Below are 23,240 nucleotides of genomic sequence, written 5' to 3'. Positions count from 1 at the left end.
TTCAAAGCAGAGCAAATAAAAATAAATTCACATCTATACACAGCACAGTGAAACGGCAGAAAAGCCAACACAAGAGGAAAACCTTAAAAGTAGTCAGAGTAAAAAAAGTGTAAAGGAATAACAGTTAAGATTGCTACTGTTGAGAAGTCATCAGTCAATGGAAGCTAGAACACCACCTGCAGTATTGCCAAAAACCACTCCCACGTTAGAATAATACATTCAGTAAAAAAAATAAGTCATTTAAAATATTAAAACAAAATAGATATTTTATATAAATTAAAATTGTACCACCAGCAGACCTTCATTAATGGAAATGTTAAGGGATGTACTTCAGGTAGAAGGTAAATGAATGATCTAGCCAGAGATGCTGAGATTCAAGAAATGTAGAGTGAAAAAAGAGGCAACTATTTGGATAAAATAAATGAACACTGATTGTATAAAACAATAATAATGTCTTGAGTAGGTGTTAAAATATGTAAAATTAAAATATACAGTAACTACAGTTGGGATGGTATAAATGGAGTTAAAGTTTTCCAAAGTCATCACATTATTCAGGAGGAAGGTAAAAATAATGATTAAATTCTGAAAGTATAATGTTAATAATACATGTTGTAATTTCTAAAATAACCAATAAAAATGTAACCAACAAAAATAGGGTATAATGACTTCCAAATTAGGAGAGGACAAAAAGAAGAATGACAAAAATTCAAAAGAAGGCATGAAAAGATGGGAAAAGAAACAAGAAACAGATAGTAAAAAGAGAAAGCGTAAGATTGGATGTTAAATTTAAGCCCCAATATAGCAATTATTACATTAAATGTAATGGACTAAATACCCTAGTTAGAAGATAAATATGCCAGGCTAGATAATAAAACAACACTCAGTTATATGCTGTTTATAAGAGACCATCTGAAGCATGAGGGCACCAAGAGGTTCAAAATAAAAACTATAGACACAGTTTACTTTCCTGGTGAACTCTACCAAAAATTTAAGGAGGAAATAATTTCAATGTTATCATATTCTTTCAGTTAATAGAAAAGAGTGTACTCCCCAACTCTTGAGGTTAGTGTAACTTTGATACCTAAACCATACAAAGTCAGCAGAAAAAAAAAGTTACAGGCCAATCTCAATAATATAGTTGCAAAAATCCTAAACAAAAATATTGACAAACTAAGTGCAGCAATATTTTAAAAGGTAATCTGTCCAAGTTGGATTTATACCAAGAATGCAAGGTTGTTGAGCATTGGAGAATTGGTCAGTGTAATTTGCCATACTAACAAACAAAAGGAGAAAAAAAATCAATCATTTCAGTACACGTAGAAAATGTCTTTGATAAAATTTAACCACCATTCATGAAAAAGATAAATTTAGTAATCCAGAAAGAGAACTTCCTTAATATAGTAAAGGGTGTCTAAAGAACAAAAAACGATAAACATCATACTTAATGGCAAAAATAGTAACATTTTCCCTTAGAGAAGAAGAGTAACACAAGAACGCCTATTACCAATGTCTTTATTTAACGTTGTACTAAATGTCCTAGCCAGCTCTGTAAGGCGAGAAAAAGACATAAAAGTTACAAGGATGGGAAAGGAAGAAACAAAACTCATTATTTGCAGGTAACTGTCTACAAAGAAAATCCAAAGAATCCACATACACCATATTTTATCCATTTAAAGATACATTAAATACATTTAACATCTCTGTGGGTGGGCTACATCTCACAACAGATGAGTCATAATTAAGTTGGAAGCCTTCTGGCTTAGTCTGTTCAGGCTGCTGTAACAAACCATCACAGACTGGGTGGCTTACAAACAACAAACATTTATTTCTCACAGTTCTGGAGGCTGGAGGTCCAACAAGACAGCAGCATCGTCACGTTCTGGTGAGGGCCCTCCTCCTGTTTCACAGCTGGGACCTTCTCACTGTGTCCTCACATGGTGAAAGGGGTGAGGGATCTCATGGGGTCTCTTTTAATAGGAACACTAATCCCACTCGTTAGGGCTCTATCCTCATGACTTAGAACATTCCAAAGGCTCTACCTCCTAATACTATCATCTTTAGGGGTTAAGTTTTCAGCATATGAGTTTTGGGAGGAAACAAACATTCAGACCATAGCACTTTCTTAAGACCTATGTGGCAAAACAATCCAAAAAAAGAATGGATATATGTATAACTCATTCACTTTGCTATACAGCAGAAACTAACACAACATTGTAAAACAACTATACTCCAATAAAAATTTTAAAAAATAGCATGTAAATGTGTATCTCATAATTGGTGGTATATTGAAATACAGTAAATTGTTAGATTTTTATGACAGTTTATATAAAAGCAAGGTTGTTTGATGCAGTCAATACACTAACTTTTATATTTAAGTATACTAGCAAAAAATAGCAAATGAATTTTAAAGTAAGAATTATTGTTAACTGTTAGATAAAACCATGGTATTAAGGTTATAAAAGAAAATGTTATTTAGAGATAAGAAAGTATTTAGGAGTCAAATATCACGATAGCAGAATTTTAAAAAAAATTTCAGCAAAGGAAAAAAATAAACCAAATATAGCAAAATGTTAAATTACTATTAAATCCTGGTGATGGATATATGAGAGTTCAAATTATTCACTCTGATTTCATGTATGTTTGAAAAATTTTATAAGTTAAAAACTTTGAGAAACATTAATGAAATACTTAAGTGGAGAAATATACCATGTTCTTAGATTGAAGGGTCAATACTGTAAAGATGTCCATTCTATTTCGTGAAGTCCTAGTAAAAAATTCCAATAGGTTTTAGTTTTTAAATAGGACTTGATTCCAAAATTTTTATATGAGAATGCTAAGGATCAAGAATAGAAGGGCTTGTTTTACCAGATATCTAAGAAATAATACAACATGATATTGACACAGAGATTGACAGGTAGACCAGTGGCACAAGAACAGAGAGCCCAGGAAGCAGAGACTGTAATGGCAGTGTGAGCAGCTAAGGAAACCTCTCCCCCAGAGAAAGAGATCTATTAAACTAGTCAAGGGTAGCAAAGGCAATCATTCAGATGTCTAAAGATTGATCAAAAGACTTACAACAAATTGAGAAGCCTTTTATTCAACAAAATCTAAGTAAGGATTCTCAGTAAGAACAATGGGAGGCCACTGTATTAGAGTTAGAACTAGAGCCTGCACCCATCCCGACAGAAGTGCCTTCCAGAAAGACCTGTTCCATTGGGGGACAGTGGAACGAACACGTTGTATGTCACACACCACACACTTTTTTACCCTACAACTAAAAAACATTTTTATTTTGTATTGATGAAATCACTAGAAAACTCAATCCTGCACTTGACCATGGAACAAACCTCAATAAATTTTAGAAAGCAGATGTTTATCTAGGCCATATTCTCAGGTCATAATCCAATAAAATTAGGAGGAAACAATTTTAAAATGCCAAACAAACTCTTAACTATCGGAAAATTGCACAGTCTCCCTTGAATCAAAGAGAAACTAAAAGCAAATTACAGTCTAGAGATTAATGAAAAAGACTATTTCATGCTAATATGTGTAGGGTGCAGTTAAAGTTACAATCAGGGGAAAATATATAACTTTAAATGTCTTTATTGTTAAGCAAGACTAAAAATAATGAAACCTGGTGCTAGCTTTAATTAAGAAATTAGGAAAATAACAAAACTAAACAAAAAGTAGAAAAGGATGCAAATTAAAGATAAGTTGAAGTTAATGAAAAATGTTTTAAAAACCGACATAACAAAATAAAAATAAACAATATAAAGGATATACAAATACCAATGCTGTTATTTGAAAATGTCAATAAAAACTGGGTAACACCTAGAGAAACCCAATTAAGAGAGAGCAATGGTTTGTTATTTAATAAATGGTATAGTATAACTATCACTGAGGAGGATGTTGGACCGCCCTCTGGACTCTGACCCTCCGTGACAGGCTGCATCCCCTGTACGGACACCATTCCTCTGAAATTCTTTCCCATCGGCTCATTCTTTCCATGTACATAAATCCACTTTGCTACATGTCATATTCTTAATCCTCTTCTCTCAAATCTCCCCTGGCCCTCTGTTCACAAGTAATCACTCTCTCATTTGTACTCTCCTACCTCATCGAGATAGAGCTGATTATATAACTGCAAACAGTTTGCCCTGTATGAGAATGAGTTTCAATCCATGACCTTGGGAAAGCAAGGTACCGTAACCAGCCCTTTCCTTCTTCTCCATCCAAGTCCCAGGCACTCAGATTAAATGAATTCAATATAGTCCTTACTGGTCAGGAAGGACTGGGCATCTTTATGATGTGGAGACTGTCAGTATATTCTTATTCCTGAAAGGCATCAGAGAACATTTATGACCTAAATTTTGTCTATTAATTAGCTAAGAACAAACCTAGACAGAACTGGAAGATTGTTTACTCCTTTCTTCAGTCTTCTATGAAGTAATGTACTCAAGCCACCCCAGCAATCTAAGTTTGCTATAAGATCCTATAGAAAATGAATCCCAGCATCTCTCAACATTATAGCATAAAGTTATTATATATGTTATGGCTGTGGTCCCTGCTAGCAGCCTTCAACTCATAAATTCTGAACCAAATTATTACTTTTATGTTGCTTCAACTTAATTGGATGGTTGAAAAAAGAAACAAAACCAAAAACTCAGAGGAATAACTAGTAATCGCATTTCATCCAGAATAAAAGGCTAGCCAAGGAAGATATCCCAAGGTTCTCTTCATATCTGAAAAGAAATAAGCCACATTAAAAAAAAAAGATAAAACATTTAATGTTTTTTTTTTTACAATTTCAGTACAAATTATCACTTCAAATAAACATAAGGGTTTTTATTCATTGCTAGTCATCCAGTAAGATCCAATAAGTAATTTCTGCAGTCCTTTCTAATAGAATTACTTCATTATAAAGCAAATGTTTTAATACATTACCTTGCTTATACACGGGTCAGGAGAATTTTAAGTGTCGTGAACTTCAACACCTTTAAACTTTTACAGGACTTTCTTGGGCAGATGTCCTTGTTTCAATAATTTACTGGAACAAATATTTTTAAATTGGCAAGAAGTCCAGGAAGATTATACTGTAAAAAGAGAATCTAATTGGGGTCAGGGAGACAATGCCGAATTGTAAAGTCTGTGCCTAAAATACTGTGGTGAACTGTAACACCTTATTTCAGTAATGAAATAAACTGCAAGGTCACAATAAAAAGGCTGGTGTGGGAACATCAGAGAAAGTTTAAAAATAAAAACCACGGAATGAAATCCCCAGGATAGCAGCTGCTCATTGTCGAGATTATTCAACCAACTCTACTGCTAACCTAGGAAAGATACCCACTGTTAAGCACTGATTTAAAAAAATAAGGCAATTCCAATTGTCCTTTTTTTTTTTTAAAAAGTGAATGTTAGTACAAGAACCTTACATATTATCAACTCAAAATCCAGTCTCTGTTATTCATTAAACCTCAACAGCCGTGAGCAAATAATATTCATTTCTTAATGTTAAACTACTTGTAATTTTTCCTGTGACCTGCCTCAATACAGTTCTGTGTGTTAATACTTACTGTCAGATTCTTAAGAACTATTTGTGTGATGAACAGCTATCTTAAATGAAATTCTGTTCTGTGTACCATTTATTGGCTATTCGCTATCTAGAACAAAGAAGAAACCTGAAAATTAAGCACTGGAAGCAACTTTTGTGGTGCTTACTTTCCCCCTGCTTTTCTGACTCACTGTTACATAGATATGCCTTCAAATTCACCTCCTTTTTAGTAGGAAAAGAGGTTATGGAGAAAAGAGTGTTTAAATTAAGAAATCTTCGATTCCATTCCCAACTATGCCCTTTAGAAGTGACGCGAATCCTGGTAAATGATTTACCTTTCCAGAGCCTCTGACCCATCTTGCTTCCTTTCTCCTCCTAACGCTTTCAAGGATCACGCTGTTTACTTCTTGCATTTCTCAGAGAGGTAAAAATGATATAAAGCATGTAAGTGCTAGAGAAGGTGTCCTAATCAGCTAAGGCTAAAAACACCATCTTTTACTACTGGTTAACTACTCGTATTATCTATTTATCTCTATGGGTCACTAATATCTTTTTCTTTTATTAGTTTTCAGATGAAGTGAGATACAGTTTTGTTTTTGTATAACCTGTAATGTATCTTGATAGTGGCAATGAGAGTTAATTCTGAAATCCCAGAGGTCTGATCAGTAAAAGGAGCCTGCCATCCTAACCATTAGCTTTGAGTACAGGAGTTCGCTGGTCACATTAGGGATAACACAGAACCATTGCTGTATGATTCTATGACATGAAAGACTCCTAAACATAGTAAGTGGCACACTGAGATTTTGCCAGTAAATTTCTTATCAGCAAAATTATGATATCTGCTCCAAATGAGTTCTAGGCCTTATAACATTCTTTTAAAAATGTAAAGCAGTATGGTGATGTCTTTTTTAAAGACTGAATAGGTAAGAAGTGGTGTTGGAAATGTACAGGAAAACAAAACCTAATAAAAATGTAGATAAGCTAACTCAGAATAGCCTGAGGTTTCTTATATATGGGGACATGTGGTAACTTTCCTTCCTGAAGCCACAGCTAGGTAGACCAGACTAAAACAGATATTCTTCAAATTATAATAATGAAAATCAGTACTTGTATGTACCAGTATGAGTTTTCACATTTTATGCTTTTTCTGAATATGGAATATAAGGAGAAAAAGAAAGCCATGAGGTTTTATTTAATAGGGAACAGACAGTGTGTGAAAACTGGTAGCACACCAGAGCTCAGGACTGTAGCAATTTACGGGACATGCAAAGTCTAAGACATGGTACAGGAGACTTAGGCAGTTGGAGCTCAGGTGAAGCTAATGGTATATGCTCCGGAACCAAAGCAGGGAATGACACCATCTCCCCCAGGACGCACACATAATCACGGCTAATATACACGTACATAAATAAACACAGGGGCTCCCAGGAATGTACAGTCTAATCTTTTGGTTGACCTATTTGCTGCTTCCTACTCTGATATCTTTTTTAACCTGGTGTCAGCGGCCAGGTACAGCTCTTAGTGGTCCCAACCACCTTTTAGTGGAATCCTTACATTATGCATCAACCTTCAGGTGGGTCACCAAAAAGTTATTCCAAGTCTGTAAAATACAAACAATATTTAAAAACAAACTCACCACATACAAACATAACTTGAACAACCGTTTAAAATTCAATGGGAGGGAACCTCTTGAGCATTATCGGCTAGATTCTCTTTCCTAAAATCCGCATACTGAATCTACCCGGAGGTTTCTCACACCCTGAGAGGAAACTTAACATGCACAAGTCTGGAATAAAACATATTTTGGTGACTGAATAATAATCTGACTGAATAAGAGACGCAATTTTTGTAAACTACACAAGAGTATCAATGTTTTTTCAGTGTGCCTTTAACTAGATGTCTCTTTCAACTGGGGAGTTGAGACCAATGGGCTTTCCCCTGTTAAGGTGAGGCCAGGGGGAGAAGGCACACATCCTGTGGGAGAGCTGCTGTCGGGAGTTTCCCAGTCATCATTTCGCCAGTGGGTCAAACACCTGCAGCACCGTCCTCTTGTCCTTGTCACTGGTTGTCACCCAGTGACCGAAGTCTTTTTCTCTGTGCTCCCGTGGCGGCTCCTGGGCAGGTGAGGCACTGACTTGCTGGGGGGCTGCGTGTGCTCTTCCGAGGTTCCTGTTCCCCGAGTCCAGGGGGTCAGGGCTCTTGGGAAGCCAGGAGTTATTCAACAGGTTACGGTGGTGGAGAAGGCTCCAGAAGGGGTCCTGATAATCACCGAGGAGGGGCGTGGCCTCCGACTTCGTGTCCTTGGTGCCATCAGCCTCAGGGCTTGCAAGTGATGAAGGGCCAAGGAAAGCCGGCTGGGGGAAGAGCGCGCCCCCAGCAGGCAGGGGTGCGGGCGGACAGTCGCTGCTGGGGCTGCTGCAGGGGCGCCCCTGGAGAAGCTGGCAGTTGCTCTGCAGCACCTGCAGGTGCAAGGCCGCCGGCGCCGACTTCTTCCTCCGCGGGGGCACCTGGGGCACGAGGGGCGGGGCCTCCGGAGGGGGCGGGGCGGCCGCGGTCGGGGCCTCATCTGGCGCTGGCTTCCCGGAGGCAGCGGCACCTTTCCCGGGCTGAAGTGTTCTCGGTTTGGGAACGGGAGGGACTGTTGCTAGAGGAGGGGTGTCAAGGTTCGTCTCCGGGGGCCCGATTGTAAAATGGACAGCTTGATGCCCAAACTGTTCTTCTGGTGACGCGGGCTAAGAAAAGGCACGACAAAGAGCGTCAATAAGCAGCCCGCCCCCGGGAGCTGGGAATCAGAGCACACAGACGCTGTCCACAGGCGAACAGAGGAGGGGACAAGCGGACATTCTAGCAAATTCGGGATTTGAGAATGTCTGGGATGCGCGAGTGTGACCAGGCAGGAAGGAGCATGGGAGAAACACACGTATCAAGGAGGACCAGCAGGTCCGATGAAATATGAGTGGGAGCTTTCAAACCAGGGCCACCGTGAACAATCTGAAACAAGTTTCTGTTACCTAGGAAACGGGGTGATGCTCTTCCTTTATTAACAGCGAACCTCTGAAAACTTTTCTTCGAGGCCGCAGCTTTGATAATTCAGTCTGTACCACACTAAGATGAAGTAGCTTCTGTCACGGCATTAAGCTAACAGAAGGACTAATGGGTACACTTGCTCCTTGAATCTTTGATATTTAAATATAGAAGAATGGAAAATTTCATACAGGAACTTCACTTCCTTGGTTCTGATTCAAAAGGATCACAAAGAAAACAACTGCACGAGGCCAGAGGAAGCTTTTGTACACACACGGCTGTCGGTAGCTTAAGCATCCGCATTTCAGTATTTCCGCTGGTTCTTTAGAAAACTAGCTGCAGAAACAACCCTTTCTCCGACGGCCTTTAACTGCAGCTCCTGGGCAGTGGGTGGGGAAACTGAATCCGTTTCTACCCCTGGCTTTGAAGACAAAGCGAGAATAGAGAAGAGGAGGAAAGAGGTGTGTTGTGTAAGGAGGCGTGGAAAATAGGCAGATGCATGTGCAGACGTGGGACAGCGAGCAACCCAGAAAACACAGAGCAGGCTCTGTAAGAACCACACGCCCAAACCACGCTCATGCTTTGTACAGGTGGAAAAGCAGCCATTCTGTAATGACCAGCCGAGGGATTACCGGGTGTCCGTGACTAGCACACTGAGCTCACACGGAAGATCCAGATGCCTCTAGAGGTGCCAGTCTTTGGGCTGCTACTGTCCTGACAAACTCATGTCTTTGAAGCAGCAAGCAAGGCTGAGAAGCTTGAGAGCGAGAGCAAAAAACAATCTGCAAGAAAAGTGGCAAGAAAAGCTGTCGAGCCTCCAGGGTGCGGGGCCGCACAAGCGCTTGTCAACATGGCCAATCCAGGAACCGGTGATTGTTTTTCTAATGCAAATAAAAGTCTGTACAAGTCAAACCGTGGGCATAGGACACAGACCACACACAAATGGGAATCACTGGGACACCTGGAATAAAGCACCCCATGGTGGTTCGGTTTGGGAACTGAAATGGAACATTTGGGCGGCGTGATACCGCCAAGCTCTTCCTGTCTTGGTGAGAAATTCCCAATGTTTCTGCTCAGCTTGAGCCAAGAAGCAGCAGGAATGCGAAGAAGAAAGCGACTGCTGGGCATTTTCCTCAAGGATGGGGCTGTGTCTGGGACTCGTGAACATGTGTAAAGAGACCAGACCCATCGGAGACGGAATTCTTATCTAACAAGACATTTGAGCAACCCAGGAGCAACAGGCTTGTGCAACCAGGGGTTTACCTTTCCTGTCCTCCTCAAGGTTGGCTTCTTGATGGCAGGAACTCTGGGTGCGGGCCGACGGGGCAGGAGTGGGGCCACCCCCGCTGTGGGCTCTGGTTTGGAAGATCCCTGGTCCGTCAAGGCTGTGGCATTTAGGGCTTCTCCTGGGGCGCCTGAAACATACAATTGCACGGCTAAAGTGTAAAGGACAAGGCATCGAATTATCCTTATTCTAAGGATAATTTACTAATGCAATGTATTTCTTTGCTATCTAAAAATAAATCTTTCAAGGTTGTCAGGACCAACCAGCTAGGTTTGGCCCCCAGCTTCTCATTCCCACCTTCTCAACAGGGATGGTGATGTAGGGTCTGTGGAGGGGAGGAGCAGTGAGGCCCTGACATCACGTGCAAAGTTTAACGTGTCCCTGTGTTTCTCAGGGTAGATGATGCAAAACTCAAAATCTCAGCAGGGCCCATGACCACGAAAATGTTAAGCTGGGACCCTGGGTAGATTTCAAACCTCAAACCTCTGCATCTACAGACTTTAAAACAAAAAACAAAAAACCTTTACTACAATATAATTCACATACCGTAAAATCTATGCTTTTTAAGGATATAATTTGGTGGTTATTAGTGTAGTCACAAAGTTGTACAACTATCACCACTATCTAATCAGCGGAATATCTTCCATCACCCCAAAAAGAAACCCCGCACATTCCCATAGCAGTCACTCCCCACACCCTCCTCTCTCCAGCCTCTGGAAACCACTATAACTTTCTCTCTGTCTAGACTTGACTACTCTGGACACTGAACATAAATGGAATCACACAATACGTGGCCTTTTGTGTTTGGTTTCTTTCACTTAGCACACTGTTTTCATGATTCACCCATGATACAGCATGTGTTAGTACTTCATTCTTTTAATGGCTGAATAATATTCCATGGTATGGATAGACCCCATTTTATCCATTCATCAGTTGATGGACACTTGGGTTGTTACATCCATACAATTTGAGTTATTGTTTTTAATAAAAAAGAAACCACGGTGTTATCCTACAACAGTGTTTCTCAATCTCTTAATCCATGCCCTCCTTAAATGTTGTTTGGGAATTCCAAATAAACTAAATACCTGCGCTGTAAGCAAATCAGGCAACTGTAACTGCACCTGGCTTTTCAGAGGGCATAATTTTCCCTCTGCAAAAGAGATTCTAGTATAAAATCGCAACAAAAAACCAAAATATGTTAATAACCAGTGATTTTGAATGCACAGAGGAGATTCCAAGTTAAAACACGGTTAACATGGGTTAGGTGAAGTAACAGCAACAAAAAATTAATAGGCAGTACGGCAGAGAAGAGGTCCCTGCCTGACAGTGTCCCTGCCTGAGAGAATCTACAATTGCTGGCGATTTAAAAAAACAGATGTTTTGCCTGAAAGAGGACGCCTACCTACCTATCTCTATTTACAGAGCCAGCAGAATGAGTTAGTGCCTGGGGCACCAACCTCTTCTAAAACTCGTTTTTGTTTATTTCAGTCTCTCCCTTAAGTGCTGCCTAATAATATTGGGATTATTTTTACATACTTACTGAATTTTAAATATATAGTTTTAAATGGACAATAAGTCTTAGTAGCTGAATTTTATAAAATGTTGCTCAAGGGTACTTTCGCTGAATACTGCCTCCAGAAAAAAGAGTGTTTTTCTCTTCTAGGCCCCTTTTAGTAGGAAGATGAATAGAAAAGCAGAATTGGCAGGAGAGCCCCAGGGGAACACCCACCTCCTCTGGCTTCCAGGAGACATCGGATTGCTGCTTCCGCCTCCTGAGCGTTGGTAGTTTTGATCTGCTTGACGTTATAAGGCTTACTTATCCCAGTCCTAGCTTTAGGCTTGAGGACAAAATCAGGAAAAAAAGCGTATTAGCACAGGTAGGAAACAGCCTCACCTGGTGAGTTCTCTGCCTACCCATCTGTACAGGAGCGTGAAGTTGACAGAGCTCCTTCAGACGGTGATTAAAACACAACTTCAACCCAAACCGCATCCCTCAAGCCTCTTCCCCCCGCCCAGCACTCACGTATCAAGCGTGGGGGGAACACAATAAAGTTTAGACGACCCTCGTCTCCTAAACTGGACGATTCCAGGATTTTGCAACGTGAAGGAACCATCCTCTATCTTTATTTCAATAATCAGGTAAAAGCCAGAAAACAGTCAGAAGCTACTCCTTCCATGGTCCAGCGGAGTCATTAAAACACTTTTCCAGATGTTTTCTCAAAAGTGCTCTTTCTACCTCTTCGCTTTTCTGCCGCCTCTTAACTGTGACCTCTGGGTCGCCTTTGAGAACCTGCTTTCATTACTACAAACCACTGAAGTGAAGTCAACCGCCTACTCCTGCAGTGACCGTGACCATAGGCTGGCCCAGCTCTACACACTCTCCTGGGACACGTTAGCTTCCACCCAGCCCCCTGCTGCACCTCCCCCCTCCCTCACCTCTAGTCCATTGACCTTCACCTACCGTCTTCTTTAGGTCTCACAGCCATCCAGAACCCTACATGACTGTTATGATTAGTAATGTCCCTACTGCGTTATTTAGGCCCCATTAGATCTCTTTTTAGCCTCTTCTCTCAAGACAACTGATCTGAACTTCTCTTATTTCCCCTTCTGTCAGCCCCTGCTCTATACACCAAGGTCATAGGCAAGCATCGGAGGGGAGAGAAGCAGGTGGGTCTGGAAACCAACATTCCCTCCCTGAAGGGGCACTTGGGAGTTTTCATCAAACGTGATTTTCTCTCTCATGCTCTGTACGACCATTTAAAAACCCTATAAAGGGCCTGGTACTAAGTTATGGGGTTTGGGGATGAATGGTGGACAGGCAGAGGGTTAAAGAGACAGACATGTATATATTCACTGAAAAGAGGTGATCCCGCATAATGTTAGGGGCTGAGGATGAACCACGGGGCAAATCTCTTGGGTTTGAAATGCTGACCCATTTCACTATGATCTGAATACAGGAGAACTCACTGCTTGCTGAGGTGCTCCTGGCAGAAGTTTTGCGGTCTGCAAAATCGAATACTGCCCGTGGGTGCCAGAGGAGATGGACACATCTGAGGCTGACTTTTTCACCATTAGACCAGCTGTAAAGACCAAGGAGGGCAGAGTCTCAATCTCAGTGAAGTCGCAGCTGCTTCGATGCAAATTCCCAGCCAACTGAGAGCAAGGTCACAGTTAGGGTCTGAGTACATCCATGGCTTTTGGGGATTCAGAGGCGCTACTGAGTTTCTCTTGTGATTCTCTAATAACCTGGGCTTCTTAATGTAGATTCTCTGGAGAAGCACTGTTTGAATGAAAATTTTAATCTAACATCCTGGAGGAGTTAAATCTGATATAAACTCTGATCAATCATTTTTAAGTGGTTTAAAATACACTACTATTATTAGGACCAAATTTTTAAAAGACTTTGTGGGCAAAATCTAACAAAAAAAAATCCCAAAGCAGGGGAATAAGCTAGATTAAATAATACCTGCAGCCATTAACAAGTCATGTTTTACAACAACAGTTAATTCAGAGACATTAGATGAAACACAAATGACCAAACAAAATGGACACTAATTCTGTAAAAAAAAAAAAAAAAAAAAAAAATGAAAAATTGTGTATAGAGGACTTCCCTGGTGGTGCAGTGGTTGAGAGTCTGCTTGCCAATGCAGGGGACATGGGTTCGAGCCCTGCTCCGGAAGATCCCACATGCCGCAGAGCAACGAAGCCCGTGCGCCACAACTACTGAGCCTGCGCTCTAGAGCCTGCGAGCCACAACTACTGAGCCCGCGCGTCTAGAGCCCGTGCTCCGCAACAAGAGAAGCCACCGCAATGAGAAGCCCGCGCACCGCAACAAACAGTAGCCCCCGCTCACCGCAACCAGAGAAAGCCCACGCGCAGCAACAAAGAGCCAACACAGCCAGAAATTAATTTTTAAAAATTGTGTGTAGATATAGATATATCTAATTGGAAAAAGGATGGAAATCTTTTGGTTAACAACTATTATCTCTAGGTAGGTAAAATTAAAACGTTTATTGTTTAGATTTATCTCTTTGTAAATCTCTACAATCATATAGGACATAAATTTGTTTTTTATTTATTTAATATTTTCTTTTCTGAGTATCAACTCAGAAAAGTAAAAAAAAATATGCTTAACGAGTCACGTGTTTCTGGCTTGCCATTGATTACTATTGTGATATAAGCCAAGATGAACCCAATTCTGAAAGTACAGTCTTAGAAAAATGTTTACCGTCACACTGGGGGTGTGGGGGAGGGGGAGAAGTGAACAGTGGAGGTAAACAGAAACTGATCAAAAGCACGGCATGACTTTATTTCAGATTGCCAAGGAATGTCTCAGGGACAAAGCACTGCTTTTTTTGAGGAGCCAGGAAGAAAAGTGCTATCCTGAGACCCGGGCTAGGAGGTACTGTTCTCAGCAGGCTCGGGCTCACAGACGGGACGGCTCCTGCTTAGAGGTGGGCGTGTGGTCACCTTATGGGTCAGAGCACCTGGGCTTACTCGAGTCCTCATATGCAGAGAGAGGGTGGGCAGCAGTCCAGGAGAGAAGACGTGGAAAGAAGCCATGGCGGGCGGCGGAGGAAGGAGCTCAAAATGTCCCTAGCTTGTCTGTGGCCCCAAGTTTTCCATCCCATAAGGTTTCAAACTGAAAGCAGCTTAAAGCAAAAGCACAGCTCCGGGAGGACGAAGAACAGCTTTCTAAAGGACTCACGTGATTTGCCGTGAGAAACACAGCTATCTCTGATATCAAACTTGCCATGGATTTAAGACAAAAAGGAGCCCGAGGAGGGGAAAAAAGCACTGTGGAAACTCAAAGGCCAGATTTAGAGCCGTCTGTGCAGTAGCAGGAAGTACGCAATTATTCCCAGCAGGCATCGTGGTGAGCGGAAAGCAAGCGAAGTCTTACTTGGAGGGGGGGGTCTCTGCGGTGGGTGAGGTGCCCGAGGCCTACTGGGAACCGACAGAGACCGACTTGGAGAGCGGTGGCGGAAGTCCCCAACTGCTTCCAGCTCCTGCTTTAACACCACCAGGGCAGCATCATCTGGAGGACATGGCAGGGCGTGAGTCAGATGAGTCAGACTCAGGTCTGCAGGGACCCGGCAGTGGCAGGAACTCCTCCCACAGGACAGCTTCAGGGTCCCTCTCTGCTGGCATGGGGGGCGGGGGGAGGGTACCCAATGCCTGCTTGGAACATTCAGTGAACCGTGGACAAGGTGTGCTGTCCAGACACGAGAGACACTGAAATATTTTAAAGTGTAGGCATGCTTCCTTCTGAAATAATCCACAAGACTTCCACACAGAGCAGACAGTTGAAAACCAGAGCCCCTCACTCTTAATACCCCATTCTGAAACAGGACAAGAGTTCTGAACTTGAGAATATTTTCACTTCTCTGCCAGCAGGGCAGCCTGCCGATCCCTTGCCAAGGCCCAGCATGCAGCGGCCCTGCTCATTCAACCCCAAATCCTCCAGCCCATGCCAGCTACTGCCCAAGCATTCGCCGTCCTGACTCGCCCTGCAAAGTCCTTCTAAGGCTAAGAGGGGTGTGGGGAGGTGACGGCTTCTGTTTTATTACGTGTACCTTTGTTACATTTAAATTCAGGAAGATTGTAGGTCTTCTCTCCCACACTACGACACACTCTGATTCATTTCATTTTGGCTCATACACCCCATCCCTCAAATCCAATAACTCAACCTCATGTGTCTCTGGCGTTCTGTTGGGGACAGGCAGGATTTCTCCTTCTGAAGGGAGTGCCTGAACGCCCTATAGCACTGAGGAGATGTTCCCTTGACGTCCACCAGGGGGCAAGGCTGCTCACATGTGAGAGCCCCATGCTGCTCTATGAATTCTTCATTCCAAGGGGCGCATCTGCCCAGCCCTTGAGAGGATGCCTGAATGATGGCCACGCTGGAGAAGAGGACTGCTTCTTGTCTCAAGAGCACATCCCTCCAGCCACTTTCACTCCGGGGCAGGAGCCCTCTGGACGTGCAACGTGCAGAACCCCCTGGATTTGCTGATGAATCCAGTCCCCAAACCTGGATATGTGTTCCCAGTCACCTGCGGAGCTTCATGAGTTGCCAGATTTCCAGGGTCCCAGCCCACACCTGCCAAACCCACATCTCTGTGACGGGGCTCAGCCACTTGTAAGTTTAAAAGCCCCCTCTGGTTCAATGCAGCCAGGCTACGGACCGGGTTTGGGACCAAATACAGTCAAAAGGCTTGGGGGTTCTTTGTACCTGTCCCAGTGAAGTACCTTTCCTGGGAAGCATCTTATTGTCAACTCTGTTCTCTGTTCTCAGCCGCAGCTCAAAGGGTCCTGACACGTGGCTAAGCCCCTGCACCTGCTCTCCTCCAAGGGGGAGACACAATGTCCAGCAGCTGGAAGGCACACGTGGCTGTGGCTGAAACTGAGCTGAAGAGTCTGATGTGGAATCTGAACTACTCTAATTATCTAGGGACCTGGAGTTCAATCCCAACGACTTTCAGTCCCTCTTAAGTCTAAAATGACATAATGATGCTAAGGTGTACTATTACTGTATAATAATATAATGTTATATGAATATAACCAGATACCAGCAACTCAGGACATAGATATTGAATATGTCTCTTATGGGATTGAATCAGAAAAGTTTTGGAGAGGGAAAAAAATCACAAATGTAAAACCAGTTCAGAGCTATGACAATTTAAATTGCACAGAGGAAACTAATGATCATGAATCCGGTACGTTATAGGGGTAGCAGCTGTTGGAAAAAACTTAAATCACTAGAGGAAATGAGTGTGGCGGCAGCTGGATTCCTTCTCAGAGCCCAGTTTTCACCCCTTGCTGTGACCTCTTTCACCCCTTGGTTCGTGGGCCATGCATACTTGATCGGCATTACGGGATGCCCGGCTGCTGAGAGAGTGATCGCTACACCAGAGGTGATTTAGAAAAGGAAGGTCCAAGCTACCTCTGTAGGTTGGATGCTGCTTCTTTTTGGTGAGTGCCGGTGACCGGCTGGGCGGCGCCACTGCTATGGAGCTGGGGGCGTCGGCGAGCTCGTCTCCGCCCGCTTCACTATCTGAGACCCCGGGCTGGCTCAGCTCATCCACCAAATAGTCCTCGTCGTCTTCGAGAATATCCCCTCGGAGAAGGAAACGTCACAGCGAACAGTTAGGGGAAAGGGCCTAGCTGCCAGCGGCCCAGGGCACCCACGTGGCAGCAGGGCTGGGACCCCAGTTCCACGGATGCCTGAGACACAGGACAAGCCCACAGCCCTGACATCTCCAGACTGTCTTCAGTGTCATTTTAGACGCCTCCCATCTTACTTGTCATCGCGTGCACCACTCCTACGTGTGAATACCGCCCAGCTCTGGCATGGAGAGCCAGCCTGAACTTAAGCATCCTCTCTGACCTTCCCGAGGGCGGGTCTTAGAACGGAGCCTGGGGCTCTCGTGTCGGCTGCTGGGAGAACATCTCGCCTGCCCGCCTCACCCCACACGCACCGGGAAGTCCTCACTCGCAGGATGACTCACCTTCTGACTCATAGTCCAGACTCGTGAAGTCGAAGTTTTCCTCCAGCAGACAGGAGTTGGCGGTGGGGGAGGCGGAGGCCACGCTGTCTCGCTTTCCAATGATCTCCTCTTGCAAACCTTGCAGCCAGTCCTTGGTCTTTGGTCGAATCTTCACAGCTCTGCCTTTCACCTGTGAGGACAGAGAGGCCGCCTGTGAATGAGCGCAGACGTCAGACCCTCTGACCCCCAAGTGCTTCTCACTCCAACGCATGCATCGGGAGCCTGGCCCACCTTCACTTTTGCCAAGGAAGACCGAGAGTCTAGACCTCAGGCGGGCCCAGCACAGCTCACGTTTGGCCCGAAGAAAAGTTGAACTGTCACTTTTCATTCCACGTGAACTTAAAACCGGATATTATCAAAACGGAAACGACCTATGAGCTGCATGTCCCAAACCACGTGCTCTGAAGAGAAGGCTCACAACACTCCCATGGGAGGGTGCGAACGCAGACAGACCCAGTAACACGGCGGGGCTGTGCTCGCAAACCTGCTCTTTCTCCCCAGTTCTGCGAGGAGCCAGGGCTGGAGAGTAGACACCTCGACGAAGCTACCAGAATCAGATGCCGGCATGAAGAGGCCCAGCTCCCGCCCTCCTGTGGCGTCTACACCCGCAGACCCGGCCACGTGAAAGCACAAGAAGCCCACGGGAACAAGCAGCCCCACTCCCCGGGTGACCAAGCACAACTCACCTTCATTCCGTCCACATCCAGGACGCTGAGCGCCGAGTGACTGTCTGCAAAAGTCACCAGCATCTGCCCTTGGTTGATCCTGGGAGAAATGAGATTCGCCAGGTCAGCCCGGGAGTGTGCCCTCCAGCGAGGCGCGCACCAGCCCCGCCATGCGCGCGTCCCTACCTGACAAGCAGGATCGTCCCGTAACTGCCCAAGGTCTGCATGAGCTCCGTGCGCACGTCCTCGGGAAATTCGTTTTTCTCTTCGGAGGTTGGCGACTGAAGGTTGACGACGACGGTGGCGTCCCTGGGGCCCTGGAAAGAGGACACTTCCTGGAACACCCTGTCCCGAGCACCCACATCGACTTCTTGCACTTCCACCTCCACGATGGCCAGCACGGGTCTGCGTCAGACACGGAGGGAAGACGGGGCACCGTTAACTCGGGACAAGACATCCCCCAGCCCTGGCTCCGTCCTGACACCACTGTCAACAGTAAACCTACACCATGACACAGCCTGTGTATGTGGCCCCTCCCCATGCCACGGTCCCCGGAACTAAGCTCTCCGGTCCCGGGGTTTCAGTCTGTCTTTCCCCAACCTTACTCTCTCGGCATTTCTATCTACGGATGATGTGAGAGAAAACCACACCAGCCATGAGCAAAGCTTCTTTACGTGCAGCCCCAGGACTGCCGAGAAGAGGGGATTCTCCCTGGGCTAGGGGTTCAAGCTTTTTGGGGGGCTGTTTGGCAACCTGTGTTAGGAAACTCAAAAATGTTCATCTTTCGACCAACGACTCTCAATTCTAGAACTTTGTTCTAAGGAAATGACCAGACGGTCAGACAAAGATTTATACACGAGGTTGATCACTACAGCACTGCTGATGGAAGGGACAAAGGGGAAACAATCTAACTGTCCCAGGATAGGGAATGCGTTAGGTTACGATGCAGCCAAACGACCATATGCCATGCACTCATTACGAATAATGTTGTAAAAATCTGACATACACAGAAAAACAGATCAGCAGGAAATAATGCAAACCTTGTTGTAATTTTTATACAGGGATGGGTTTACTCTACAAAAAATTTAGAAAATCCTTTCTTATGAAGATTACGTAATCTTATTGAAGACATTTACAACATCAGGTGGAAAAAAAGCATAATACAAAATAGCATAGAATACGGTGGCAACCTTTAAAGCCAGGGAACATTGAAAAAATGAAGAGATATGGGTGGTAAATCCGTCGTACCCCCCCAAATTCATATTACTACTATTAGATTTTTTTTTGCCTCTAGAAGCAAGAAAAAAGAAGACGGAGAAAAATCTGACACAGGAATATGCGCTGAGGGTTTTTTAAAAACTTTTTGTGGGAGAAAAACTTTCCCGAGGAGCCTCATGTGTTAGAAGCGGAGCATCTCTGATGAAAGTGGGTACGGACACGGGAAGGCAGTCTCACTCACTCAGCAATGAAAAGGGATCAATTACTGACACACCAGCAACTGGAAGAAGCTCCAGAGAAAAAAGCCGGTGCCCCAATTCTGCTCCATTTTATAACATTCTTTAAATGACAAAATGCTGGAAAAGGAGAAAAGACGAGTGGTTGACAGGGGTTAGGAAGGAGTGTGGGAGGGAGGGAAACGAGGGTCCCCGTGGTGACAGACGTTCTGTCCCGACCATATGGAAGTCAACATCTGGATGTGAGGCTGCGCTGTAGATTACAGGGCCTTACCGCTGTGGGGAGCTGGGTGAAGTGAGCACGGGATCCCTACATTATTCCCTATAACTGCATGCGAGTCTGTAACTACCTCACAGTCAAAAGCTTAATTAAAAAAACTAATGTAGCAAGTAAGAAAGCAAATGCTAACAGTTCACATAACATAGTCCTAATTTTCTTATCCACATTTAAACATCTACAAGCTTGCGTGCACGTGCACACACACTACACACAGGTTAACGTTTCGGTGCAAAATGTACGTGGAAAATGCAGTGGAAAGACACATAACGAACTGTCACCAGGCATGGTCTCAGGGCTTGGGCCTATGGATGATTTGTCTGTGTATATTTCCCCTAAGTGTCAAGAACCAAGATGTTCTGGTTTTGTAATTAGAAAAATCAATAAATGTCTGAGATGCGTCTCAGACCAGGATGCTCAGATCCGCACTGCCCAGTCTTCCCAGCTAAGTAAATGCTACTTCATCCTGGTAGCTGCTCAGGCCAGAAACTCTGGACTCATCCTCACCTTGTCTCTCCCACACCCCACATCCACTCCATCAGCCAGTTCTGCAGGCTCCACTTTCAAAACCTATCCAGAACCCACCACTGCTCACCACGGCAACCCACGACCACCCTGGCCCAAAGCCACCCCGTCCCTAGCTTCCTCCCTGCCTCCCTCCTTCCATGCTGGCCCCGCTGGAGTTTCTTCAGGTGACTCTGGTCTAACCTGGCCACACAATGCCACCGCGCTCAGAGTGAAGCCCAATGTCCTTTTTATGGCCCACAGGGTTCCACGCAGGCTGACTCTTGTTCATCTCACCTCGTTGCCTATGACTCTTCCCCTCACTCTTCTCTCTCCAGCCTCTCTCTCCTCCGAACTCCTAGATGTTCACTCCACACTCCCGCTCTGGAATGCTCTCTCCCTGATACCCACATGGCTCCCACTCTCACTTCCTTCAGGTCTCGGCTCCAAGGTCACCAGAGGCACCTTCCCTGAACACCGGGTGTGTAATAGCACCAACCCCTTGACTGACCCCGGCCACTACTTTTTTTTTCATTCATGACACTTCTGTTTCTTGTCTGTCTGTCCTCACTAGAAAATTCCTTGAGAGCACGGTATCATCTGTTTTCACTGCTTTTCCTCAGTGCCAGGAACGGGGCCTATATATCAATATAAGGCCCCCCAATAAATACTGGTTAAATGAATGCTTCTAAGTATACTCGCTGAACTAGCAAACCTGAAAGTCATACATCTGTAGATTTCCCCACGCTCATCTCTAGGTACGTATTTGCAACAGCAACTAGAAATCAGAAACATGGAAAGATTTCGACCTAGTGACTGACCAACTGCTCACCACCAACTCTCTTTCTTAATTTCTTTTCTTGTAAAAGCTGAAACTGACATGATAGTTTTGGCAGCAGCCTTGGGAAGGTCAAATGCCATCTTCTGTCTTTAAAGGTGTTCTACAAGAATAACCTCCCTCTGTGGCCAGTCCCGGTGCATGCCGAGCTGACAGACCTCTGCTGCTCTGTTCCATCCTCAATCCACAAGGCACTAGGCCAAAGCAACAGCTCAGAGCATCCAAAACCCTGAATGCAACTCTGTAAAACCCTATGGTGTTTGTAACAAAGAAACATTGGGAAAAATATTCATCGGTAGATGAGTGGGCAAATCACGTGGATAGAGTTAGCGGAATACCGGGCAGCGGTTACAAATGCAAGAGTCAGGTCTCTAGTAATGACGTGACTGTATCTCAAAAATGGTAAGTAACAAAAAAAGCAAGTTGCACGATGACATAATGTATCAGAATTTAAAAGACATAAAATACCACAGGTTGTGTCTTCGCAATTTTCGTAATAGATGTTACCTGTGACATGCAGCAATGACTAAGTGTTAACAGTGATTAATTCTTAGTGGCAAGTACACAGCTACTTGTCATACTGTTCTTTGCTCTTCACTGTGTGTCACACACGCACACACATGCATTCGGATAGGGAAGGCAGGGCCGTTCTCTGCGGGGAGCAGCTGACCCCGCCTTCCTCAGCAGAGGATGTGCCCACGGCAGCCAGGACCGTACCTGTGGTCAGACGCTTGCAGCTCTGCTCGGCCGTAATACTTGAGGGCACCAGGAGACCAGGCATGTCCGACTTTGGTGTCAGCGTCCAGATCGTTGTCCAGAAGGTTGAGTTCTTCAGCTACTCACGGGGATTCCAATCAAGAGACACACATACAACACAAAATTGTATCAACACTCATGAAGGCCGATTACAGACACGTGCACCAGGGAGCTGCGTCACGGACCACCTCCTGTCTCAGACTCAGTCGTTCTAACCCCCTGGGCTTGAAACCCTGTCAAAGTGGCCTTGGGGCCTGGGGTGAAAACTCCACCCCAGCGGGCAAACTGGGTGAGAACACAGAAACCGCTGCTGCGGGGATTTTGCCTCAGGCCCATGGGAAGCAGGAGATGTGCAGCTCTTTGTACAGCAGGAGATGCAGAGACTAAGAACCTGAGGGCATCCAGCCTCTTGCACAGATGTCCACAAAAGTGATCTGAACAAATACGCATCTTCTCAATCTGCAGGTGAGATTTCTGGGCCTTGAAATCTCAGCATCCGTCTCGCCAGAAAAGCTTAGTTGTTTATGTATTAGTTTATAGGCATTCAAATTTTAAATAAACTGCACTTCCTAGCTGGGTATCAATAATTGTTCAAAACATGATAGACCACTAATTGATTAAAAAAACAAACAAAAAACCCTCTCATCTTTCCTGTGTCTCGCTCATATTTGGTTTGGAATCGGGGCTTTAAGCAGATAGAGTTCGGCTGAGGAAAATGGGCTGGAGAAAAGGCACGAGCGTGAGAGGCAGAAGCGCCGGAGAGGAAGAGCTGTAGCCTCTCTCCTCACCCCTGCCGGGAACAGAAGGTGGCAGGGTGGCGCAGGGGGACGGCCGTGAGGCAGGGATTGCGGGAGCCAGGAGCAACTCCCAAAGCTTAGGGCTAACATCCGGGATGACTTTTGAGTAGTTCTGGGTTATCCAGGGAATTGCTATTTATATAACAAAGAGCGCTGGACTAAAGAAAAGTGATCTTCCTTCTATGGTACTGATCACTTGCCCTCTTCCAGCTCTGAAAGCGCACACATCTCAGGCACCTGTTCTGTCGAAAGGATGCCTCTTCCTCCACCACAGGACCCTGTCCGTCCAGGCCGGGGTGCGGCATTTGTCACTTGTGTCGTAGGCAGCAGAGCCAACATCATACTTGTAGGTGGGTCCAAAGTCAATGGTGCCTTCGTGAAAGTCTTTAAAAATCTGTTGGGAGAAGTCACAGGACCCTCTTAGTTCTCCTAGATCACGTACATTACATGCAAATAGAAGGCACGTTCCAGAGTGGTTTTTATTCCTAAAGTAACAGAAGCTATATCGTATTTGCAAATATGTCAAAAACTGGACATATGTG

The 23,240-nt window shown here is 44.5% G+C and overlaps 1 protein-coding gene across 3 annotated transcripts in view; it reads right to left on the bottom strand.

Moving 5' to 3' along the window:
- Positions 1 to 4,518: 4,518 nt before the first annotated feature.
- Positions 4,519 to 23,240, bottom strand: part of SYNJ2 (synaptojanin 2) — a 97,937-nt gene continuing 79,215 nt past the window's right edge. For 2 of the 3 annotated variants that reach the window (XM_082669414.1, XM_082669416.1), the window contains 11 exons: positions 22,936 to 23,092; positions 21,863 to 21,980; positions 18,259 to 18,477; positions 18,094 to 18,172; positions 17,369 to 17,537; positions 16,804 to 16,977; positions 14,764 to 14,898; positions 12,828 to 12,940; positions 11,590 to 11,698; positions 9,839 to 9,990; positions 4,519 to 8,283 (listed from right to left, as the gene is read on the bottom strand). In XM_082669414.1, the coding sequence (XP_082525540.1) occupies positions 7,561 to 8,283; positions 9,839 to 9,990; positions 11,590 to 11,698; positions 12,828 to 12,940; positions 14,764 to 14,898; positions 16,804 to 16,977; positions 17,369 to 17,537; positions 18,094 to 18,172; positions 18,259 to 18,477; positions 21,863 to 21,980; positions 22,936 to 23,092 (2,148 nt within the window). In that variant the 3' untranslated portion in view covers positions 4,519 to 7,560. The remainder of the gene's footprint in view (positions 8,284 to 9,838; positions 9,991 to 11,589; positions 11,699 to 12,827; positions 12,941 to 14,763; positions 14,899 to 16,803; positions 16,978 to 17,368; positions 17,538 to 18,093; positions 18,173 to 18,258; positions 18,478 to 21,862; positions 21,981 to 22,935; positions 23,093 to 23,240) is intronic. The other variant, XM_082669415.1, reaches the window with a different exon arrangement.

Source organism: Grampus griseus (assembly GCF_964374135.1).
Source record: "Grampus griseus genome assembly, chromosome: 13".
Classification (NCBI taxonomy): Eukaryota; Metazoa; Chordata; class Mammalia; order Artiodactyla; family Delphinidae; genus Grampus; species Grampus griseus.
The sequence above is the reverse complement of the archived record's forward strand: the minus strand, read 5'-3'. Positions and strand labels throughout refer to the sequence as shown.